Source organism: Pan paniscus, chromosome 1, assembly GCF_029289425.2.
Source record: "Pan paniscus chromosome 1, NHGRI_mPanPan1-v2.0_pri, whole genome shotgun sequence".
Lineage (NCBI taxonomy): Eukaryota > Metazoa > Chordata > Mammalia > Primates > Hominidae > Pan > Pan paniscus.
The window spans coordinates 185816411-185836485 of NC_073249.2; the positions used below are offsets into that span (position 1 = coordinate 185816411).

The 20075-nt window shown below is 45.2% G+C and overlaps 1 protein-coding gene across 2 annotated transcripts in view; it reads right to left on the minus strand.

Annotated features, from left to right (window-relative positions):
* The window catches only part of CTPS1 (CTP synthase 1), a 32839-nt gene extending 12998 nt beyond the window's left edge, over window positions 1-19841 (minus strand). The window contains exons 1-9 of one of the 2 annotated variants that reach the window (XM_034962504.3): window positions 19710-19841; window positions 16078-16256; window positions 14543-14713; window positions 12066-12166; window positions 10844-10960; window positions 8309-8392; window positions 7712-7792; window positions 3472-3623; window positions 2014-2146 (exon numbers count right to left, since the gene is read on the minus strand). In XM_034962504.3, the coding sequence (XP_034818395.1) occupies window positions 2014-2146; window positions 3472-3623; window positions 7712-7792; window positions 8309-8392; window positions 10844-10960; window positions 12066-12166; window positions 14543-14713; window positions 16078-16243 (1005 nt within the window). In that variant the 5' untranslated portion in view covers window positions 16244-16256; window positions 19710-19841. Of the gene's footprint in view, window positions 1-2013; window positions 2147-3471; window positions 3624-7711; window positions 7793-8308; window positions 8393-10843; window positions 10961-12065; window positions 12167-14542; window positions 14714-16077; window positions 16257-18977; window positions 19479-19709 lie in introns of those variants that run through there. The other variant, XM_008968419.6, reaches the window with a different exon arrangement.
* Between the last annotated feature and the right edge of the window lie 234 nt (window positions 19842-20075).

A 20075-nucleotide genomic window follows, 5' to 3' on the forward strand; every position in this document is an offset into this window, starting at 1 on the left:
GGGGTTTGTGTCACTATCTCATTGTGACTTCATGTGCACTGATTTCCCTGACAACTAGAGGTGTTGAGCACCTTTTCGTGTTTATCGCCTACATCTTTTTTTGGAAGTGTCTGTTCAAATCTTGTGCCCGCTTTTTAAATTAGGGTGTTCACCATTTTTCTACAATCTCCTACACCTAAACCCTGCAGTTAGTTTCCTGAACCTCAGGGTAAGACCCAGATTTGGCCCAGTTCATGGAATTGTGGGCAGGCCCTCACCAGCCTGTCTCCAGACAGCCTCCAATTCACAATTTCCATCCACAGTGTTTCCAACTGCTCCACATCTCCAAGCCCTTGGACGTGCTCTATCTATTCTAACAGGAATGCCCCTTCCGAGCCTTCTCCATCCTACCCAACCCAACCTGGTGTCCCTCCATGAGGAAGTCTGCCTTCCTCATGTGTCTGCCACAGCAGGTTCAGCCTCTCCTATGTGCTCCTTCCTTCCTAAGAGACTCAATATTCCTTAAAGGCAGAGACTGTTGCCTTTTCATCCATCTCTCATCCTCTGCCACCTAACAAACACATGGCAGCCACAGACTAACTCCAAGTGGATAAAATAAATGAATGATGGAAAGAACTAGCAAATAAGAAGTCAGGGCTGTGTAATGGGATTTAAATTCTTAAAACACGTACAACAGGCCATTCTGCAGGAACCTGTCCAGCAGCACAAAGCAAACTAAACTCTCACGCTGAGAAACACCTGGGAAGTAGAAAGCAAACCCCAATGTGGGGACAGCTACATGGGGCCCGTTTAACAACCTCAGCACTGAGCCCCAACTTTACCTCTGACCTTCATCTCTTCCTGAAAAGCTTCAGCTGATGGGCCAAGAAGAAAAGGAATAAAGGGGACAGGCAGAAGGGAGGGTTTAAGGACGCTGACATAGTGCTTACCATATGCCAGGCATAATTCTCAGCACTTTGTATTCATGAACTTCTTACAACAACCCTAGGAAGGAAGGCACCATCACCATCCCTTTTTAACGATGTGGAAACTGAGACACAAAGAGGGTTAAGTAAGTTGTCTAGGTCTCACCACTTGTAGATGACAGAGCTAGAATCTGAGCCCTGGTCACCAGGCTCAGGCATCCATGGTTTTTTTTTTTTTAGACAGAGTCTCACTCTATTGCCCAGGCTGGAGTGCAGAGGTGCAATCTCGGCTCACTGCAACCTCCACCTCCCAGGTTCAAGCAATTCTCCTGCCTCAGCCTCCGAAGTAGCTAGGACTACAGGCACATGCCACCATGCCTGGCTAATGTTTTGTATTTTAAGTAGAGACAGGGTTTCACCGTGTTAGCCAGAACGGTCTCAATCTCCTGACCTCGTGATCTGCCCACCTCGGCCTCCCAAAGTGCTGGGATTACAGGCGTGAGCCAACACGCCCAGCCACGGCATCCATGCTCTTAACCAGACACTCTACTGCCACCCACAGACAAGCAGGGCCATGCCCCACCATTCCACCAGCTCAGCTGCTGCCCGCCATGGCACAGACCAGAACACAGTAACTACCATTTACTGAGTGCCCGCCCTGCATCCCAGAGAAACCTCACAGCTCCATGAGGTTAATACTGTCATTCCCACTCTGCAATAAGTGATAAGCACAGGTTAGGAAAGGCAGCCCACATGCCAACAAAGTCTCCAAGAGCCTCCAGCTACCAACTGTGCAGCATGCCTGTGGTCCACCAGTGGTCCCCATTTCCACAGGGCATTTTATTTGCTTACCTGACAGTCATAGCCAAGAACTCAAGTCTCTCTCACCCTCTCCTCTAGCCATCTCTCCCCTTCATTAATTCCTGAAAATGCTCTACTGTCTTCTCAAAGCCACGAAGCAACCACAAATCTTTTTAATCCCTTAAAAAGTAATTCCTTAAAAAGTAATTCTGAGCTCCAAACAGAAAGCAGATATGACGCAGCACCTACGAGACTATAGACTGCTTCCCTGCTCATCCTTTGGCTGTACCTGTGCCACCCTCCTTACCTTGATTTCCAATTTGTGGTTGATGGCCAGTGCAGAATGCTCCAGAGCCTTAATGACAGAGGCATAGGAGTCTGAGAACTTCGTGTATTTGCCCACAAGGGCAATAGAGCAGGTCTCCAGCAAGCGATCATATCTATCAAATAAACGTCAAGAAAAACCCAATTACTCAGAAGGTACATGCTATCATGAGACCAAAATAGCTATTTCAAGGGAAAAAAAACCACGTCTGGCCAGGAATGAGCTCACGCCCATAATCCTATAATCCCAGCACTTTGAAAGGCTGAGGCAGGGGGATCTTGAGCCCAGGAGTTGGAGGTTACAGTGAGCTGACTGCACCAATGCACTACAGCCTGGGCAACAGTGTGAGACCCTGCCTCAAAAAACCCCCACAAAAAACAACAAAAACACATCTGGGAAGAATATAATGGGAATAGCTATTATCTGAGTTCTGTGTACAGACCAGTAAAGAGGAAGTAATTTTCAGATCAACATGGCAGGCTTTGTAAAGAAAGTTTTTTTTGTTTTTTTTTTTTGAAACTTACAAAGAGTTTCAATGTCTCACACAAATTTGCCTACAAAAAATTTTTTTCATACCAAAGGCCAAAAAAAAAACAGACATAAACAGACAATTCACAAGAATTAATGGGGTGAAGGCAAGTGTCAAACAAATTATGGGACATTCACAAAATAGAAAAGTCCACACTCATTAAAAGTTTTCATTGTAAAATATAATAGAGCAAAATGCTTATAATGTTTTATGAAAAAGGATGATAAAACTGCCATTCTGATAGCTATATGTAAGCAGACAAAGACTGAAAGGAAAATGTTGAAATGAAAAACGATTCTCACAGAGCAACGGAATGAGTATGCCCTCTCCAAATGCTTCTAGGCCGTCATATTGATCTCGCAACTAAGATAAGGCCTGCCCATTGCTCTAAGACACGAAGTGAAGAACTCTGAAGGAATGTGACAGCATCACCGAGCCTCAAAAGGATGTAGTGGAGTAGGCAGCAACACATCCCCGTCCTAATGTGATCCCTTTCTGGTGTGGGGTGAGACACATTCCCAAACACAGCTCAGAACTCTGGGGTGGTACCCAGGAGTGCTCCAGCCACTGTCAGCCATTCATGTGGGCTTTGGATATGCACACTCACCCGCTGCCACCAGGACGCCCGTCTGCACTGATCTAGTTGGTAAGAGACAAGCATGTTAAGACATAACCCGAACTCATTGTCTGGAGGCCCGGCACCTGGCCTGGCCCTATCAGGATCTCCTCATCTGTGCCACAGCTACGTGACAGCTAAGATCCTTTCTGAACATCTCTTACTACAAAGGCCCTTCTAATGAGTGGATGGCAGAAGTGCAAAAGTGCAAAAGTGCTAGGGCTAGAGTCGGCTTCACCAGCCCTACAAAAGAGTAAAGGAGGCTAGCACTCCCAGCTCCTCATTGCAGGCAAACCTGTCAGCCATCTCTTTCCATTTCATCAGCATTTTCCTTGGCTGCCTCTCAATAGGAAGGTCAAGTCTTCGAAGAAAATAATCTACAACCCCTTGCTCCTCTAACAACAAGGGGACTCGGTAGATGGATGAGACATCGTGGACACAGATCACCTGTTTAGAAAAAAGCAAGTTATTAAATAAAAGCAAAAACTCACCAGGCTTACAGCCTCCTACTAGCTACGTGACCTTGTAAAAATATTATTATTTGAAAACAGAAAAAAGGACAATTTTCTAGATAAACAATTTTCTAGATACTAAAACAGACTCAAGAATAGAATAGAAAATTAGTGGCCAATCTATCATGAACATGGATGCAAAAGTCCTTTAAAAAAAATTCATGGCTGGGCAAGGTGGCTTATGCTTATAATCCTAGTACTTTGGGAGGCCATGGCAGGAGGATTGCTCGAGCTCAGGAGTTCAAGACCAGACTGGGCAATATGGTAAAACACTGTCTCCACAAAAAAATACAAAATTTAGCCAGGCACGGTGGGCATGTGCATGTAGTCTCAGCTACTTGGGGGGTAGCTGAGGTGGGAGAATCACTTGAGCCTAGGAGCTTGAAGCTGTAGTGAGCTGAGATTGTGCCACTGCACTCCAGCCTGGGTGACAGAGTGAGACTCTGTCTCAGAAAAAAAAAAACACCCAAAAAATTAGCTGGGTGTGGTGGCATGTGCCCATGGTCCCAGCTACTCAGGAGGCTGAGGTGGGAGGATCACTTGAGCCTGGGAGTTGGAGGTTGCAGTGAGCCAAGATCGCATCACTGTACTCCAGCCTGGGCAACAGAGCCAGAACCTGTCTTAAAAATAATAATAATAATAATTCATGATCCAAACCACAAATGTAGCTTTAAAAAAATCATGTCCACGAACCTATGAATGGCTTAACTAGGAACAGTGGTTCTCAAACTCAGCTGCATATTGGAATCATTCAGAGCTTATAAAAGGTCAAAAGCCCATGCTGCACCCCAGACCACTTGAATTAGGATCTCGTGGGGTAGGAGGCAGGCGTCAGTATTTTTAAAGCTCCCCAAGTGATTCCAGTGTGCAGTCAAGTTTGAGAACTACTGCGTTAGGAAATTTAACAGTGGAATTCACCACATAAATAGAAAACAGATTAAGGAGGAAAACAATTCCCTCAGTAGATGTAGACTTGATAAAAATTCAAAACCAAATTCATAATAAAAATTATTGGTAAATTAAGATTAGGGAAAATTTGGCAATATAAAAAACCCACAGTAAACATCACATGGTTTAATATTAATGTTTACTATTTAAAGTCCAGAACAAGGCCAGAATGGCCACTTTCAGTACTTCTATTCAATGATGTACTGAAGATATTAGCCATTATCATTAGATAAGAAAAAAAAATGAACCAGAAAACAAGAAGCGGTTGCCACTGAATAATGCATACAATATCACTGCTTATCCATAAAAACCAAAAGAATTTACAGGTAAACAATCAGTACTAATAGAATTTTGGTAAGGTTGCTAGGCTGTAGATTAATGGACAGAGGTCAGCAGGGTCTCCTACACATGGGGTATATCTAATCAGAAAATATAATTTTTAAAAATACACGGTAGTAATAAAAATTATGAATAGCTATAAATAAGTCTAAACAACTTTATGAAGATTAGTAAATCTATAATGTACCTTTATTTTTAAAAAGTATAGAATAGTATCCAAGGATAGTCTTTTCAACAAATGGGGCTGAGGCAAGTAGATATCCACATGTAAAAATTTCAACCCTTACCTCACACTACACACAAAAGTTAACCTAGAATGGATCATGTAAGACCTAAAACTAACTTTTACAAGAAAATCTTCATGACCTTCGTTAAGCAAGGAGTTCTTGGACATGACAGTGAAAGCACAATCCATAAAAGAAAAAAACAGACTGGACTTCGTCGAAATTTAAAAGTGTCTGTGCTCTAAAAGACACTATTAAGAAAATGAAGGCCAGGTGCGGTGGCTCACACCTGTAATCCCAGCACTTTGGGAGGCCGAGGCAGGCAGATCACCTGAGGTCAGGAGTTCGCAACCAGCCTGGCCAACTTGGCAAAACCCCGTCTCTACTAAAAATACAAAAATTAGCCAGGTGTGGTGGTGCATGCCTGTAGCCCCAGCTACTCAGGAGGCTGAGGCAGGAGAATCGCTTGAACACGGGAGACAGAGATGGCAGTGAGCCGAGATCATGCCACTGCACTACAGTCTGGGCAACAGATCAAGACTCCATCTCAAAAAGAAAAAAAAAAAAAGAGAAGAAAATGAAAAGACAAGGCACAGAGAGGGAGAAAATATGTGAAAATCACATACCTGATGAAAGACTTGTATTCAGACTATATCAAGTCAACTCAGTAAGATAAACATTCCAATTAAAAGAATAAGTAAGGCTGGGCATTGCCGGCTCACGCCTGTAATCTCAACATTTTGGAAGGCTGAAGCAAGAAGACTTCCTGAGCCCAAAGAGTTCAAGACCAGCCTGGGCAACCATAGCAAGACCTCATCTCCACAAAAAATAAAACAGCTGAACATGGTAGCGTCCGCCTAAGGTACTAGCTACTCAGGAGGCTGAGGTAGGAGGGCTGTTTAAGCCCAAGCTGCAGTGAGCTGTGACAGCACCACTGCACTCTAGCCAGGGTGACACAGCAAGACCTTGTCTCTTAAAAAACAAAAAGGCAAGGCTGGGTGTGGTAGCTCACACCTGTAATCCTAGCACTTTGGGAGGCCAAGACGGGTGGCTCACCTGAGGTCAGGAGTTCCAGACCAACTTGGCCCGCATGGCAAAACACCATTTCTACTAAAAATACAAAAATTAGCTCGGCATCGTGGCAGGTGCCTATAATCCCAGCTACTCGGGAGGCTGAGGCAGGAGAATCACTTGAACCCAGGGGGTGGAGGTTCCACTGAGCTGAGATTGCTCCACTTCACTCCAGCCTGGATGAAAAAGTGAAAATTCCATCTCAAAAAAAAAAGCAAAAAATCTGAAACTTAAACTTAAATGTGGAAATACTTGTTACATTTTTAATAGTGAATATTTTTAAGGCCGGGCACCCTCACACCTGTAATCCCAGCACTTTGGGAGGCTGAGGCAGGTGGATCACCTGAGGTCAGGACTTTGAGACCAGCCTGGCCAACATAATGAAACCCCATCTCTACTAAAAATACAAAAATTAGCCAGGAGTGGTGGTGCACACCTGTAATCCAAGCTACTCGGGAAGCTGAGGTAGGAGAATCGCTTGAACCTGGGAGGTGGAGGTCACAGTGAGCCAAAAAGATCGTGCCACTGCACTCCAGCCTGGGCGACACAGCAAGACTCTGTCTCAATTTAAAAAAAAAAAAAAAAAATTGAACAATTTTAATGACAACCTATTCTGCTACAGAATTGAATTTCCTTCACTTGCTAGGCCAGAAATATCTAAAACCTGGCCAAAGCTACATGCTCAATGTATCACCACTAGAATTTCCATACTAAGCACCACACTTAGATACATTACAGGTTCCAAATTTTGGATTTCCTGCATCATAGGTACAGTAACAAAAACACTAAGATCTCTGTGACAGCCTACAACACCCTAGACACCAGGCACCAGAAACATAAAGTTGAATGAGGTGGCCCTTGCCCTTCAGAAGCTTAGAGTCTGTGAAGGGAGATACACACCACACATGTACACACACACGCACACATACACACACACACACACACCAGAAAGATGGGCCCATCAGCAGCATACGTGCGACACCACACAGGAGCCCAGTGAAGGACGCAGTTAACCCTGAAGGCCAAGGGCCAGGAGGTTTGGCAGTTAAAGCTTCTCAGACAACACTATGTCTTCGCTAGAACCTGAAGGATGAGAGTGAGTAGGAGACTGCCAAGCCAACAGGAAGAGGGGGACATGGGTTCTTAACAGAAATTAGCCAGTGAAAAAGTACAATCATAGGGAGAGTGGAGGGTACTAGGGGAACCGAAAGATACTCCACCCGGCTGAAGCACAAAGTACGAAGCACGGAGAAGAGGCAGGAGGGACACAGGTGTTGTTTGGGGAACCAGGAGAGGCAGGGAATGGCCGATGGCAATGGGTTCTTCTGGAACAGCCCACTATCTCTAATTAGAAAATAACAAGCCTCACGAAACTGATCAAGAGGCTTTAGGACAATTAGAAGCAAAAAACAACTTATTAGAGATGGGAATTTCTACTCACTTGTTCAGGCTCAACATGGCAGAACATTGATATTTTCTCCTTCACTGATGTGTCAAGTGGATTTGAGCACCTGCATACAACCTAGCAGTAGAGAACAAGATGGCTTAGACAGAAGGAAAAAATGACAGAAGTAGGGGTTTCTCCTGACTGAAATTAAAACAGACATCACATTGTTAAGATGAACGAAAACGTTAACTCTCAGCACCAGGCACATAATCCATAAAAATATTATGACTCGTTTCAAAGCTAAAATCCGTAAACGCCAAACTGGAGAAACGTAAGAGAATGGCAGTACAAATGAATACATTAATGAACTACAAGAGCTCTGGGATTTTCCTCCATTAGTGTTCCCAGGTAGGAGTAAAAATGAGAGTAAAAAGACTGAGAGGAAAAATAAGGTCTGGGGAGTACAAGACCTAACACGCTCTAAGTATGAACATCTTGCAAACTACAGCCCGGTTCAAAGAACTAATCCTATTTTCTCCATCATCAATTATCAAAAGCAACCCAACAAGACAAAGGTCTTGTCTGTCATGATAGAGTGATCTTAACTAGACATAAAAGATTACACTGCAACCAGCTATCAGGAAATCTTACCAGATCTGGGGAAAGCCCAAGTCCTCTAAGTTCCCGAACACTATTCTGGGTGGGTTTAGTCTTCTGTTCCCCTGTTGAACTTGGCTATTTCACAAAAGAAAAAAAAAAAAAAAGTTAGTTTCCCTCTGATAAGGAATTTTCAAGTATGACTTTTCCTTGAACCTCTTTTAATAAGGAAATAGATCATTTGGTCACTTACATAATTTAGCTTTTATGTTTGTCAAAGTTACACGTGCATGCATTTTAGAGTCAAATGGTTCTACCGAGCTTGTAAGCAGTATCGGCCCTCACCCACTCTCCCCTTTCCAATCCCTAGAAACAACCGCTCTTCAACTCTTAACTGATCTTGCTGGTGTGCTACTTCTCCACATTTACTTGGAAGCATTTTCTATTGATTTCCCTGTTAAATGAGGATCCTGCCCCCATTAGACACTTTCCTGTGCCTGCAGTCCTCTTTTGGGTTTACATACTTTTTAAGTATTTAAATACTGTTCCCAAACCATGTGCCACACTTTTCCTTTCTGTACGAAATTATCTTTATTCTTCTCTCACACTTAACAGATACACGTTACACATGGACTTGTAGGATGGAAATCATTTTCTGTTGGACTTTTTTTTTTTTTAAATCGAGACAGGCTCTTGTCCCATTGCCCAGGCTGGTCTCAAACTCATAGGCTCAGTCCTCCCACCTCTGCCTCCCAAACTGCTGAGATAACAGGTGTGAGCCACCATGCCCAGCCTCCACTAGAATTTTTAATGAAATAGCATCAATGTCTTTTAGCTTCCAGTATTGTTGCTGAGGGGTCCAGTGGCACAATGATTCTTGATTTTTCTCTTCAGAGCCTTTTAGAACTTCTGCCCCATTAGTCTGAACCTTCACAATAATATGCCTTGGTGTAGGTCATCTGTCATCCAATATGATAGGCACCAAGGGGGCCCTTTCAACCCAGAAACTGATGTCTAGAAATTTCTTTGAATTGTTCAGATAAGGGGTCAGAAAATTTTTTCTGTAAAGGCCCTGATAGTAAGTATTTTAGGTTTTGTGGGCCACACAGTCTCTGCCACAAGTATTCAACTCTACTGTTCTAGAGCAAAAGCAGCCACAGACAGCACATAAACAAGCAGACACAGCTGTATTTCCATAAACTTGATTTCCAAAAACAGGGGGGGTAGGTTCATGTGGCCCATAGGCCATCATTTGCTGACCCCTGGGGTTCAGATTATACCTCCATTTCTCTGTTCTTATTTTTTGGAACTCCTATTATTTGGACATTAGAACTTCTGAGCCAGTCCTCTAATTTTTTTACCTTTTCTCTCCTATTTTCTATCTCTTGGTCTTTTTGCTGTACTTCCTTGGGTATTTCCTCAACTTACTTTCTCTTAACTTTTTCATTTCTGCTATCTAACTTTTAATTTCCAAGGATTCTTTTCTGTTCTCTCAATGTTTCTTTCTTACAGCATCCAGTTCTTACCTAATGGATATAGCTTATCTCCTTCTAATTTTCTAAGAATAGTAATGACAGGTCATTTTTGGTTTTTTGGTGTTTTTTTAAAGTTTCCTCTGCTTGTAGCGCCTCAGTTCCCTATAAGTTTCTTTCTTTCTGTTGTTTGGTCTCTTACCTATCAGATGCTTTCTCCAGGTGTATGGAGGCCTGCTTAAATGCTACCTATAAGTTATGTGTGAGTATGTAGGCTTGTCATGGTGAAAATCTGGCTGGCTTATTTCATGGGGAGCCCCCAGAGCCAGTGTCTTTTATCCTGGGCTATCCATACCCCAGAAGACAATCTTACAACCTCCTACGTGGAATGGCCAAGCCTAAACATGATGATTCTGGGAACCAAATGGTGGAAGAAGGCAAGGACTGTCAACAGCATAACATTACACATAACCCCATATTTGTAGTCCAGTGTTACTGCCCTCAACTGTCCCTACTGTCTGCTCATCCAGGAACCCTCTCCAGAGAACAAGCCTCCAGTCTTCTGCCAAGGTGGGAGGAGGCTAACACCCAACTGTGCACTGTAGGAAAAAGATGTCAGGGTCTGAGTCTTCTGAAGCAGTAGTTACACGAGGCCCACCCTCATCCCACTCCTGAGCTTTTGGGGTTCTGCAGGGCAAACAGGGCTGCTTCTCTGCTTTCACTGCTGCAGGCTTAAGATCTGGCATTCAAGGTCAGCTTAGTTGGTTCTATGCATCCATCTGCTTTCCGGCTTCCCAACTTTTGTTACTATTGACTCCTCTCCACAAGATTTGTCTTTAAAAACAGCCTCTTTACTCTAGTTCCACCATATAGTAAAGACAAATGCACACGGCCAATCTACATCTGCAAATGCAACTGCCCTGATTTTTCAAATGTTTTCTATTTGATCTTTTCAAAAAAGTATGATTGTAACAAATTTAAACTTACAAAGTTCTTTATTCTCTGCTTCCTGCACCTCAAGTGAAAACTACTAGACAATGAGTGAAAATCATTCCGGTTTACCTTTCCTCCCTCCTCTCCATCTCCCCCAAAGTAAAACTTTCAATGTCTTACTTACCTGGGGAACTAGACTGACGTGGATGTTACAAAAGTTCTCTCTTTTGACCTTGAATTGGAACTGACGGAAGGCCTCAATAAAGGGCATGCTTTCTATGTCCCCCACAGTTCCACCAAGCTAGAAGAACAAAGTTGTTTCAGAGGTTAGGCACTGAACCCTTCTCTGGCAGTTTAGTTTTCTAACAACTGTTCTGTCTTCCTGATTCAGTATCAGTAATTATGTAACACGGACTCTCTAACCCTGTATAATGTTAGTTAACAGGAATTAGACAACTCTTTGTACTAAAAGGTTATTCTTTTGGACAGGCTCATCATTCCCAAAGGTTATTATGGAACTTTCCACATCATTTCAAGAAAAAGGTCAGACGAGAGAGGTGCCAGGAGTTATCTCTATCACAGTGACAAAGTAAAAAAAAAAAAAAAAAAACCTAAATCTTATCTCCTTAGTTAACCATAAATAATTTTTGTACTGAAAAAGCATCAGTTGGCTGGGCACGGTGGCTCACATCTGTAATCCTAACACTTTGGGAGGCCAAGGCAGGCAGATGGCTTGAGTTCAGGAGTTAGAGACCATCCTGGGCAAAATGACGAAACCCTCCCTCTCCCAAAAAAGTACAAAAACTAGCCGGGCATGGTGGTGCGCACTGTAGTCCCAGCTACTTGGGAGGCTAAGGTAGGAGAACTGCTTGAGCCCAGGAGGTCAAGGTTGCAGTGAGCCATGACTGCTGCACTGGACTCCAGCCTGGGTGACAGAGTGAGACCCTGTCTCAAAAAAAAAGTATTAGTTATAAACAAACTGCTGGAACTTTTGAGTCTCCTGTTATCTGAGGAACACTGAGATCCAACAGCTAGGATCAGCACAGCGGGAGTACAGATACTGAAACCAAATGAAGCTCATTCGGAGACGAATGCTCTTGCCAGACGAAAGCAAAAGATCTGCTGACTTGCTCAAGAGACAGATGAAAATGTGTCACACTACTCATGGGGACAATCAGTACTAAGTGAATCCATAAATGCTACAAAAAAGGAACACTGGGCAAACTACGGTTTTCCCTTGCGTGGCCATTCCACATGACTGTTACTGTGCCCTTACCTGCCACATTGCAACATACTGCACCAGAGATAGGAAGGCTAAGGGCTCCACTGGGAACTGTCTTATCAGTTATTGATGGCTGACTAAGGAGATGAGTACACTTGTTCACATGTGCAGGAATCATACAAACCTCAATAACACACACTTGAGGTTCCAGGCCATCTTCATCTACAGGTATTAACGCCTGTCTCATCACCCACTCCTGGATTGCATCTGTGATATGAGGGACAACTGGGAAAGAGAAAACAAACAGGGGACTTATGCTTGTCCATCTACATTGATTGAGACAAATGCACTTACTGTGAAAACAAACTGCAGCACTCTGCCTGGAGAGAGTAGCAACAGGGTCATAAAAATACTTTTGAGGCCCCCTTTAACTGGCCTCAACAAAACTCTGAGCTCACACTTCCTGCAGCCAGATGTCTAAGTTGTTGCTGGAAGCCCTGCAACAGAGCAAGGCTGACAGCAGTGTCCTGAGCCACACAGGCGCACGTGCCCCTGTGCAGAGTCTACCCTTTTGGCCACACACCAGTATAGCCAACCCTATTGCTCACAGCTGAAGGTAGGCACATTACACTTCAGTGCACTTCCAGGAACAAGAGACTTCTGGGACCCTGTTCCATGTTTCCAGTTTACCAAAGGGTAGACAATCCACTGCAGTGAGCCAGCACAGCACAGCAGAGTGGTTAGAAGCACAGCACCCGGGGTCAGAATGTCTGGATTCAAACCTTAGTCCCATGACTCGTTAGCTGTGGATCTTTGGGCCAATTATAGAACCATTTTAAGCTTGTTTTCCCCACCTGTTAAGCTGTGGAAATTTTGTGAGACAGCACCTGTAAAATGCTCGGTAAAGTGCCTGCCATGTCAATGCTCAAAGAATGCCAGCAATTGCTCAACACTTCAAAAATCATAGTTGTTGGGCACAGACTGCAAGTTCCTAAAAGGTGAAGATTACTGTTTAACTCCAGGTTACGCCAGTTACAGCAATGCCTCATGCACAAGGACATTCATTTGCCTCACGCAGAAGAATATTCATTATCTACTCCACACATGGCGTCAAAGTGATCTTTTAAAATTCAAGTCAGAATTCATCACTCCCACACTTCAACTTTTCGGTGGCTTCCCACTCCTCCGAGTACACTCCTAGCTTCTTGCTGCGGCCCAGCGACTGGGTAGAACCTGGCTGTGGCTACCACCCCCGCTCTCTGACCATCTCCCTCAGTCACTCTGCCTTAGCTATGCCGGCCTCCCCTCCATTCCTGGACCAACCAAGCCTTCGTAGCCCTGCGCCTCCGCACTTCTCATTCCACTCTCGCTGTGATTGGCCTCTCAGCTCAAATGGCCTCTCTTGGGAGACTCCCCGACCACCTGCCCAAAGTGGCTTTCCCCAGTCACTCTGTCCTCACTCCACTTGGTTTCTTCACAGCTTCTGACAGACGTCTCGTTTTGTTTCATGTTTGTTGTTTGCCTCCCCCACAGGTAACCTCCATGTGGGCAATGACCTCTCTGGTCTTGCTCATCACATGCATCACCAGCACCAGTGAGGGTCTGATTGCAGTGAGCATTCAATGCAAATTTGATGGATGATGAATAAATAAACAGCAAACTGTATGATCAAAACCATTCTAATTCCTAACTGATTCCTTTCTATGTGTCAGGAAGTCAGGGAAACACTTCACTGACTTTTAGTTTCTTTAATCTTCCTAACAACCCAGAGAGGTAGGTGTTGTTATTGTCTCCATTTTACAGAAAAGGAATCCACATTTTGAAGAGGTTAATTTGCCCATGTTCACAAAGCTGGTGAGAGGGGAAGCTAAGATCCAAACATGACCCAATTAGCCCAGAATCTTGCCAGGGCAGCCCCAGACCAGAGCCAGCTGTCAGTGTGACCCTCAGCTTTCAGGCCAGTAAAGTCTAAAGCCAAAAGCAGATCTGCTCTCATAACTCAGATTAAAGCCACTTTTCAGCAACCTCTCCAAATTTGGGCCACTGCCATTATACTAGATCAGTCGTTTTCCATCCCCACCTTTTTAAAGCAGCAAAACATTTTCCTTAAATGAATGTTTGTACAAAACCCCAAAACAGCAAATAGATGTAAGCGAAGCTGTGCCAGTGAAAGCTTGGGAGGACCCAGAAACCCACTTCTCAGGCTCCTCCTAGGCCATATGGCACTGATGAACGGCCTGGAAACCAGTATACACAATAGATGTTCATTTCCTTCTCACTTCTATACATAGTAAGTCCCAGATGCACACATACATGCCATCTGGCTTAATGCCCTAATCGAGTTGCCTTTACCACTTTCACACTCATTACTGTGTAAAAACAACAGCTCTCTGGACTCGTATCATGCTGCCTTGGCAGAACTGACAAGCTTCAACGAAGAAGTAGTTCTTCAAATTATTTTTTTTAGCAAACAACAATATAATTCTGATTTTTCAACTGAAGGCATATTTCAGTAACAATACCTTGAGAGTTTCATGCTGAAATCACATACAATGTAAACTTTTGTACTCAAAAGGGAATTACACAACTGTGTAGAGGTGGGAGGGAGAAGAAATTAAACTGGTTAAGACTTTTAAGCTTTAAAGGTAAATCCAGTATTACCTTGGACAGTTTTCCCCAAGTAATCTCCTTTCCGTTCCTTGTTAATGACATACTGGTATATCTTTCCAGTGGTCAGATTATTGTCCTTGGTGAGGCGGATGTCAAGGAACCGCTCATAGTTACCCAGGTCAAGGTCTACTTCCCCACCATCATCCAGCACAAAAACCTCACCTGCAGCGAACAGAGAAACCATTTATGTTAAGTGAAAAATACCTATACCATGGCACAACTGCAATCCTGAAATAAAACACTCATTAACAAGGTGTGCAATTACGTAACAGGAAGCACAGAAATTCACTTCTAGAAGACTAAATATGACACACAAAAAGAAAAATTACCAGCTATTCTCTAAAAGGTAACCTCATACTTCTAGCCTGTCAACAAACTCATTCTTAAGAAGAGTTATAAAATAGCATGGGATGGGAAGAAATGACAGCCCAGTGGGCTGTGCATACAGGACTTTACAGTAGTATACAGCATCTGCTGCCTAGGGAAAAAGAACCTTCAGAAACGTCTCCTAATTGAGCATAATATGGTTTAAAGTATGATAAAAATATTTGATTCAAAACCTGGATATAAGCATATTAAGCTTGTGCTGATTATAAAAATCAGCTTCCGAGCTCTGCTTTTGTTCTAAACAACTTTGTGAAACTGCACATATTTACCCCATTCTTTTGTTGCACATTCATTCCATGAAACTTCACTCTAGAAATTTTGCCCAGAATGATTCATTCCTACCATCACAATAGGAGACAAGCTCAAACACAGGAAAGGAAAAAAAGTCTCATTTTCTCCCTCAGAGAGATAACTCATCCTCCGCTCAAGAATTCTGTATTAAATATCACTCAGGTATATGGATCTTTTCCTGATGCCATTTCTTACATGAGGATTTCTGCACTAGTGACACTTAATGCTTGCAGATTTTCACCTCAACGCTAGCGAGTAGGAGTATGAATGCAGAATTTTAAAACTTAAGAGGTATGTTTTAACATCTCTCCCAGTTTTAAGCAATTAATCTTTGAAGTAACAGCCACAGTCGCATGTCACACCATTGACAGGTTCTCAATAACAACAAAGAAGTAAAAGGCAGTCGGGCATGGTGGCTCACACCTATAAAACCCAGCACTTTGGGATTACAGGCGGGAGGACCCAAGACCAGCCTGGACAACACAGTGGAACCCCACCTTTACAAAAAATTTAGAAATTAGCCAGGCATGGTGATTTACACCTGTAGTCCCAGCTACTCAGGAGGCTGAGGTGAGAGGATTGCTTGAGCCAAGGAGGTGGAAGCTGCAGCGAGCCATGATCACACCACTACACCCCAGCCTGAGGGACAGAGTGGGATCCTGTCTCAAAGAAAAAAAAAAAAAAAGAATTCTGCTTCTTCCTTTCTAGGTAAGAAAAGTATCATTCTGCTGTATTAAGGGACCTGTTAGAAGGCAGAAAATAAAAGTTATGCAAACCGTGCACATAATTCCCAAGTGCTGACATGTTCTGCCACATGCAATTATTATGAAGAAATCCACTGCGCTTACCATGCTCATAAGGAGAGAATGTTCCTGCATCAATGTTAATGTAGGGGTCAATTTTGATTGAAGTTACATGTAAACCACATGACTTGAGTATTGTGCCCACACTGCTGGCAATGATTCCTTTTCCAATTCCTGATATAACACCACCAGTAACCAGAATGTACTTCATTTTACTCTTTGACCTGGAAGAAGGAAAAATTACAGATGATATAAATATATCTCAATAAACCAAACTCATCTGGGTTCAAACACTGGCTCTGCCAATTATTAGCTATGAACCCTCTTGAAGCCTCAGTTTCTCTGTCACAGGACTTCAGAAGGTTCTCGTCAGGTTTAAATAGGATCATAACAAACATTTCTTGGATCACTGAATGGCTTTAGTCAAATATGTGTAGAAAAACAACTGCTACTCTAATAACGCAGCTTTTGTTTAAAGCTTTGACAACTAATAACCTTCAGAGTCAACCTAATAAAACCAGCTCTAAGCTGGCTGATAGAACACTACACCCCAAATGTTTGCTGACATCACTGCCAGACACTGGGATACCAGGCAGGTGCCTCATTATTTTCCCTACATGGGAAAAAAATTCAAACTTGGATAAGTACTCCAGTTCTCCAGGAAATAAATAATGTCTTTGGCTAAACTACAACATATCATCAAGAAAACACAGCTCCTCTAGGTTACAAAAGATCGACTAAAAGGAAAGAACATCAACATTTAAAAGTGGTTGCAGCTAAACCAAAATTCCTTTAATTAAAAGTAGTTCTCTGGCTGGGCATGGTGGCTCATGCCTGTAATCCCAGCACTTTGGGAGGCAGAGCCAGGAGGATCACTTGAGGTCAGGAGTTCGAGACCAGCCTGGCCAATATGGGGAAACCACATCTCTACTAAAAATACAAAAATTAGCCGGCTGTGATGGCGCACGCCTGTAGTCCCAGTTACTCAGGAGACAGAGGCAGGAGAATCGCTTGAACCCAGGAGACAGAGGTTGCAGTGAGCTGGGATCATGCCACTGCACTCCAGCGTGCGCGACAGAATAAGACTACCTCAAAAAAAAAAAAAAGTAGTTCTCTTCTATAATTTAACAATAACTTGCTCCTTGTCAGAAATCTCTCCCAGGCATGCAATGAAGAGAGACTGTAAATACTGGGGGAGAGGGACATCAGATAAGAAACCAGTCTGAAGCACATGACGGGCAGAGGACTCAAAGAGAGGGGAGATGAGATTAAATCCAAAAAGCAGTGCCACGGTGGCAGGGAAAGGAAAAATAAAAGAAGATGTAAGGGCAGCAGAGTCAAGATGCAGGTGAAAACAGCATCGACAAGAGGTGAGGAGACCGTGACAGGCTCACCACGGAGGATTTATCACTGGTCCCCAGCTTCAGAGGTCCAGAATCGTCCATTTGGTCAGCAAACCCAAATGTGACCAAAATGAAAAACACAATTAGAAAGTAGCAGAAAATGCTTACTTTGGCATGGTCAGGACATTTTCCTCCTCAGGAACGTTCCATGTGAAGCCAAATTATGATAAAAAATAAACTAAGGAACAAGAAAACTAGGGAGTTGTGCTTGAAGCATTCCCCCGCCCCACCCCCTCCCCAGAGCAAGAAAGAACACACTTGGCAGGGAAGGAAGAATGCTCAGAAGTCTTCCCCGCTCCAAAGGCTCTTTGCATCCTCTGCTGCAGCATTTCCAAAAGCATGCTCCCTGGTTTCAACAAAATGCACATGGGATTCTCAAAAAGGGTGTTATGGATATAAATCAGAGAAATGCTGATTAAACCAAGTCATTTAACGCAAGAATCCTGGGAGTGTTGAGCAAGTAAACTCGCACTGTGATCACTGCTATACAGTATGCGGTGTCTCCAAGCTTATCTGACCCTAAGTCTCTCACTTTACAGTTCCTTATTGACACATGAAAATCAGACTTAGGTACATTTTAGATATGTTCTAACCAGACATATCCCTTACTGAGACTATACCCTGGTCTCCCTAAGTTTTGGATGATCCTAGAAATTCCTCTACCACAGAGTGAGTTACTTCTACAAAAGATTCATCTCATCCAATTACATTTGATTTGTCCCAATTTTACTCTAAGAGTTTAACATCTCTCTTTACGTTCTTTAGTTTCTCTCTTTAGATTCTTGCAGTCTCAGTGCCTGGCAATACATATGCCAATGTACACAAAGATCAGGCGGGAGGCTCATTCATTCATCCTTATGGGCTACTGACTTACATGACAGCTACTGTGCTTGGGGACTGCAAACATTAATCAGATTTGGGCCCATATCTCAACTTTCTGGCAGTCCAGTTGGAGAGATGAAACATTAACAAATAAATGAGTAATTCAGTGATGGTGGAAGCAGACAGAAAACATGTTTAGACTATAAAGGGGGACGATGAGAGCAGACGCTTTCAGTACCATGGCCATCAGAGGAAGGTGAGACAAGTCCTGGGGGTAGTGGGCGGATCCAGGCGGCTCCTGTTTTGTAGATATGACTTGCAATGGGCCTTGAAGGACTGACTGCACGACTCAGAGCACAGGAAAGGGAACAGGGTGAACAGGCAGGTGCAGGGCAGCTACAGAGAACAGAGGTAAGGCCGTGAGGGGGAAGGCGGGGAAGGAGGGATATACAGTGGAAGATAAACTGGAAAGGTAGGCAAGGGCCAGATCATGTGCAAACTGGCATGCCCAATCTGAACTTAATCCTGAAGGTGACGGAAGGCGCAAGAAGGTTTTCCGGCACAGAAGTAACGTAAATCAAGACGCATCAGAGAAATTCAACAAAGACTGAGGGGGGAAATGCTTTTTCTTTCAATGTTATGAGATGAAGTGCCAGCCCCCATCACTAGTATGCAGACCTCAGTCATGTCACTTGAGCTGCCTGCAACGCGGGTTCTCACCTCGGGGAATGGGGGTGAGAATCTCTGCGCCGCCCGCGTCACAGGGCCGCTGAGGATTCGAAACTGTAACGAGCGTGGACGGAAGGGCGCCACGCAAACGTGGTGAGCTCTATACACCGCCAGCGCCCCGACCCCCGGCCGCCGGGAAGGGAGGAAGCCGTGGGGCCCAAAGGCCAGCCGCGGGGCCCAGGGCCGGCGAGCTCGCAGGCCCCCTCGTCCTACGGCGCGGAGCCGCCCCGCCCAGCCCCGCGCGGCTGAGCCCGCGCCGAGGCCGGAGGCCCGAGGCCCGCACCGCTTGAATGGATGGGCGACTGCTGGGCTTCCTCGCAGACGAAGAGCAAGGGCGGAGGGTGGGGGGGGGGGCGCCGCTCCACGCCCCTACGGCCTTCTCCGTCCGACGAGCCCGGCCGAGCTGATTCGGCGCGGCCCAGCGCGGCAGCGCAGGCCCCGCAGCCTCTGAAGCCGCCCCGCGCCCCGCTTGGCCCCTCTCCCCAGCGCCGCCCGGCCACGAGGCCCGCGCGCGGGAGCCGGCAGCTCGCCGGCCGGGGCGCCCGCCCCACTCCCGTTAGGCACACAGCCCATTGGGCAGGACGCCGAGTCACCTCGCCCCTGATTGGTAGGAGCGACGTCCGTCACCCCGGCGGCGGGGCTATTCGGCGCCGGGCTCAGCTCGCGCCGCTGACTCCTGCGCGGGAGAACAGATCCCCCCCGGGATCCCTGGAGTCAGCCTACCTGCGGCCGGCTTCAGATCCTCCCGTCAGCGACAGAGCTGGGCCGGCGACGCGCGCGGAGCCCCGGACAGCCAGTGAACAACCCCGACCGCATGCGCCCGGCAGTCTTTCACGGAGGCGGGCTCTAGGCTGTGCGCACGCAGAGGTTGGAGGGCGGACCGGGCCTGGAGGGCGCGGAGCGGGGCGGGGCCTGGAGGGCGCAGGCGCGGGACAGGACCGCTTGGCCGCCTCCGCTGAACTGTGCCGCCGGCGGTTCGAGGCCAGGCGGGTGGTGGCGTGTCTGCCCCTCTGCTTCCGTCCCAGCCTGTGGCCCAGGCTTCCTCTCTTGAAGGGAGGAGGCTGTTTGGGAACTCACGCCTGGCCTATT